Genomic DNA, 4,613 nt, shown 5'->3' on the forward strand with positions numbered 1-4,613 from the left:
CTCTGCTTCCTGGTTCAAGAAGTTCACCCCTAGCTCTAAAATATGCTCCTCTCACATACTGCCCTCACCAGAGGCCCAAACACTAAGACATCACCCAATCTTGGAAATCTTGAACCTCAACCTCTAGAACCCCAGCTCAAAATAAATCTTTCTTTACTTTGTAAGTATCTTGTGTTGATACGTTGTTACAATGATACAAAGCTGAGAAATATACCATATTAACAGACCATAAATGAAAACCAAATGTTCATCTTAACAGATACAGAAAAACCATTTAACAAAATCCAACATCCATTCATCTACAAAGGCCTTAACTAACCTTAAATTTAATGGTAGACTGAGAGCCTCCCCCTAAATCAGGAAAAAATGAGGATATACACCATCACCACTTCTACCATAGTGGCAAATTCGTGGTACACATGCTACATCTGGCTGTTTGTTATCATTAAAAGTGCTGAAAGATTCACTATCACTGGTCTAGAGGTTCTGGCTAGTGTGATAGGTTAGGAATGGGGTGGAAAGACACTGGTGCTGGGGCTAGGTCTGGGATGTAGCTCAGGAGTAGAACACTTGGCTAACATGCACAAAACCCTGGATTTGATACCAACTATTGCAAAAAAAGAAAATAAATAAAAGACATACATACTAAAAATAAAATTATCTTCATTCATAAATAGCACAATCATCTATGCTGAAAGGGCTAGGGAATCTACAAAAAAATCCTAGAACAAATAAATGAGCTTAGGAAGGTTGCACAATATAGAACTATATTAGTTAGTACGCTCCAGAACAACAGAACCTATGGGGTGTGTGTGTGTGTGTGTGTGTGTGTGTGTGTGTGTGTATGTGTGTTAATGTGTGTGTTCATGCACATATGTGGTACTGCAGACTGAACCCAGGGCCTTCACACTGAGCTATATCCTCAGGCCTTTTTTTTTTTTTTTTTTTTTTGAGGCGAGGTCTCATTAAATTGCTAAGTTGCCCAGGCTGGGTTCACATTTGCCATTCTCCTGTCTCAGCCTCCCAGAGTGCTGGGATTACAGGTATTTGCTACCACACCTGTCTTGAAAAAGAATGTATTATAAGGCACTATCCCACAAGTTTATGGTAAATGGCAACTGCCCAGATCTGCAGTCAGCAGGCTTGAGACCCAGGAAGAGCCAAAGCTAAGCTTAAGACTGCAGGCAGCCCGGCAAAAGGAAATCTCTTACTCAGAAATGGGTCTATTCAAGCCTTCAACAATTGGATGTGGTCCACCTTCATGGCCTGTCTGCCAATTCAAATGTTCATCTACAGAAACAACTTCAAAACCTTCCCCAGAATAATGTTTGGCCAAATAGCTGAGTACTGAATACCCAGGCAAGTTGAGACATAATAAAATTAGCTATCACAGAGGTTAATACACAAAAATTGACTGGTTACTAGACAGAGGAAACATATCAAATTGATAAAAATATATTATCAGAGCATCAAAACTATGAAACACAACAGGCAAATCTGACAAAAATGTGCAGTACTTTGTATAAAGAACTATAAAATATGGCTGAGAACAGCTACGGATGCTGTCAAATATTTAAGAAGATTCAATGTTGTGAAGGTATTGATATGGGAACTGATATGCTTCACCTACAGACAAGATAATCCAGTCAAAATCCCAGCAGGTTTTTTTCCTTTTTTTTTTTTTTTTTTTGGTGGGGGGTGTTTTGCTTTGTTTTTAGATATGGACAATTTGATGCTAACTTTTATGTGGAAATGCTCCTTAGAGCACACTGATTTTCTTAACTTTAATAAATATAAAACCTCATTATCTTTTTAAAAAAGAAAAAGGAGGGCAGAGTAGAGTTTGTGGTGCTGCCCAGTCACAGTTTCACTATACAGCTGCAGCAACCCAGTGCTAGTGGCCACAGACCAGTGGGTCAGGGGAACCACAGGAGGGTGCAGACAGTGGTCATATTGGGCAACACTGGTATCCACCAAGGGCCAGGCCCAGTCAGTAGAAAAGGACCAGTTTTTTTTATTACTGATCCCAGAGGAGTGGTACATATAAACCTCACATCATAGACAAAAATGACTTAGAACTGATCAGAGATCTAAATGTAAAACCTAAAACTATAAAACTTCTAAAACATAGAAGCCAGAATCTTTGTGGTGCCAGGTTTGACAGTCTTCTTAAATTGGACATAAAAACTACAAAGAAAATAATTAGTATATTGAACATCATCAAGTTCAACAGTTTTGGCCCCTCAAGAAACACAAAACTGGAAAAGCTAGAGGGCCATGTCAGCAAAACATATACCCCAAAAAGACTTGTGTCCAGAATATATAAAGAACCCCCACAGGTCAAGAGAAGACATAACTCTAATTTTCTAACAAGTTAGAACAGACACAACCTTGGATTCTGCCCATCCCAGCCCTCTTCCCACTCTGCATTGCTGGAGAAGCCTGGCTGGCCAAGCTGCCCCAACATGGCCTGCCCACCCAGGGCCACCTGCGGATGCAGTACCGTTGAGATAGTAACTTCTCCTGGTCCTGTCCCCAGCCGGTGGGCTGCCCTCTGAGAAGCACACCTTCTTAGGCCGAAGCATCTCCCTGGGCTCAAGCAGTGCTTTGTCTGCCAGTGGGTCTTGCAAAGGGCTCAGGAGCGGGGACAGCTTCCTGTCATTTCGAGTGCGCAGCTCAGGGGGGCTGAGGAAGGACTTGAAGGGCACCTGGGAGGAGGTCACACAGCCTGGGGAAGCCTCATCCTCACTGGAGAGGGGGGCATGTGAACAAAGCAGGTCCTCCAGGGATGATGTTGGCAGCTGGGAGGCTGCTTCGGAAACGCTGGCAAACCTCCCGAAATCTGGACCTGGGGTGGGAGGAAGAGGCTAAAGTTAGGCTCAGGCTCCCTAGACACCCCACTGTGCAGAGTGAGGTAGGGGATTCTGAGAGAGGGCACCTGCCTCACAATTCAACTCCTAGAGCCTACAGACCTCTGTACACTCGCAGTCACACTCCCTGGGGTGATAGTTACATGATTTTCAAATTGGTCCTAAATGGTATTATCCTAATAGTTTACTAAGCAACATATTTTTCTGAGACTTCACTATGCTCAGTCACTTGGTAGCCACTGGCAAATTCTCCACTTTCCAGCACATTGGGGTCTTTCCACCCATTTTTGTTATGAAGACAAAGCTGCAGCAGCCTCACCAGCACCATCCCTGCTCATAAGCCCTAAGATCCACACCTGGGCGTGGTGTGTACGTGTGTGTGTTTGACCTTCTTCGATTCCTACCACTGCTCTCATGCACAGATGTTATACCCTGTTTCCCTAGTTCCTGGTCACATTCAACTTTTCTAATGAAGTGTTTTTTGATCCCATGTCAGTTTATTCTCCTAGCAATAAAGCAGTAACATATTTTAGATACAATTTTTAAGAACTATATCGAGGGCCCAGGGAGATGGCTCAGTAGAATAAGTGCTTGCCTGGCAAGCATAGGGTCCTGAGTTCAATCCCTGTTACTGAAAAAAAAATATTGAAAAGTTATCTTAAGATGTACATACACATGACCAAACTAATTTGCCTCCAAAAATGTTTCCCAAGAAAAAAGAAAACACACCTGCAAGATCTGTCTCTTATCTGCTGCCTGGCAGGCCAGGGGCGTTCAGGTTCCAAGCCCCCATACTACACCCTACACTACATAATACGTTATACATTACTACGTGCCAGTTAGAAATGTTTAAAAGAGAGAGAGAGAGCTCTTCTGGAAAATTATTTTTAAATGATTTGATAAGTAGAAAACCTAAATGAGCCAATAAATAAGAAAAATATGTTATAAACAATTATTCCCCAAAGGACTTCGGCACAAGTAATGTGTAATGAAGTCTTTCAAATTCCCAACAACTCTTAATTCCAACATAATATAAATAAGTTTGGGATATTGAAAAAAAAAAAAGATGCTCAATTAAGATTAAATTTTGCCATAGCGCTGATATCAAAACCCTACAAAGATAATCCCCAGAAGGAAAACTGTGGTTCAGATTCATATAAAAATGGAGACCAGAAAAAAATTCACACAAAGCCTCTCCAGAAAGATGTCAAAACAGATCCAGGAGAGACAGCAGATTACAAAGCCCAGTAGCCACAGGGCAGACAAGATTCCCTGGCAGCCTTGGGAAGCTGAAGGAACTTCCACCAACATAGAAACAGCCTCCAGAATTGAACAAAATAAGCCATTTCTCATTTGCCAATTTTTTGTTCTTCAAATTTAGAAGCAGGTATTTGATGATCTAAAGTGAGCCTGGGGAGAGTCGCATGGAGAGAAAAAATATTTTCTCAAGCTTTCACAGAAAGCAAATTGGTCAAGCAATGGCCATGACTCATCCTCATGTCAGACGCTGACAAAAGGATGTACAAAGGGCTGTACAGGGCTACAGGATAAATCCTGAGAGTACTTGGCTGACCTTATCATATACAAAAGTTACAATTCTGGGTATATAGGTCTTGCTATATCTTGGTCTTAACCATCCAGCAGAAAAGTATAAAAATGAGGTATATAAAGTAAATCCATATTAATACGATGAACTGTAAAAGGCTCAAGTCAATAACTTCTGAGGATAACCCACTAATATTA

General features: G+C 41.5%; 1 protein-coding gene across 1 annotated transcript in view; it reads right to left on the reverse strand.

Moving 5' to 3' along the window:
- Spatc1l (spermatogenesis and centriole associated 1 like) overlaps positions 1–4,613 on the reverse strand; it is an 8,982-nt gene that overhangs the window by 1,399 nt on the left and 2,970 nt on the right. Inside the window, exon 2 of the mRNA XM_004631815.2 lies at positions 2,504–2,848. Within this exon, the coding sequence (XP_004631872.1) occupies positions 2,504–2,848 (345 nt within the window). The remainder of the gene's footprint in view (positions 1–2,503; positions 2,849–4,613) is intronic.

Source organism: Octodon degus, unplaced genomic scaffold, assembly GCF_000260255.1.
Source record: "Octodon degus isolate 3935 unplaced genomic scaffold, OctDeg1.0 scaffold00045, whole genome shotgun sequence".
Classification (NCBI taxonomy): domain Eukaryota; kingdom Metazoa; phylum Chordata; class Mammalia; order Rodentia; family Octodontidae; genus Octodon; species Octodon degus.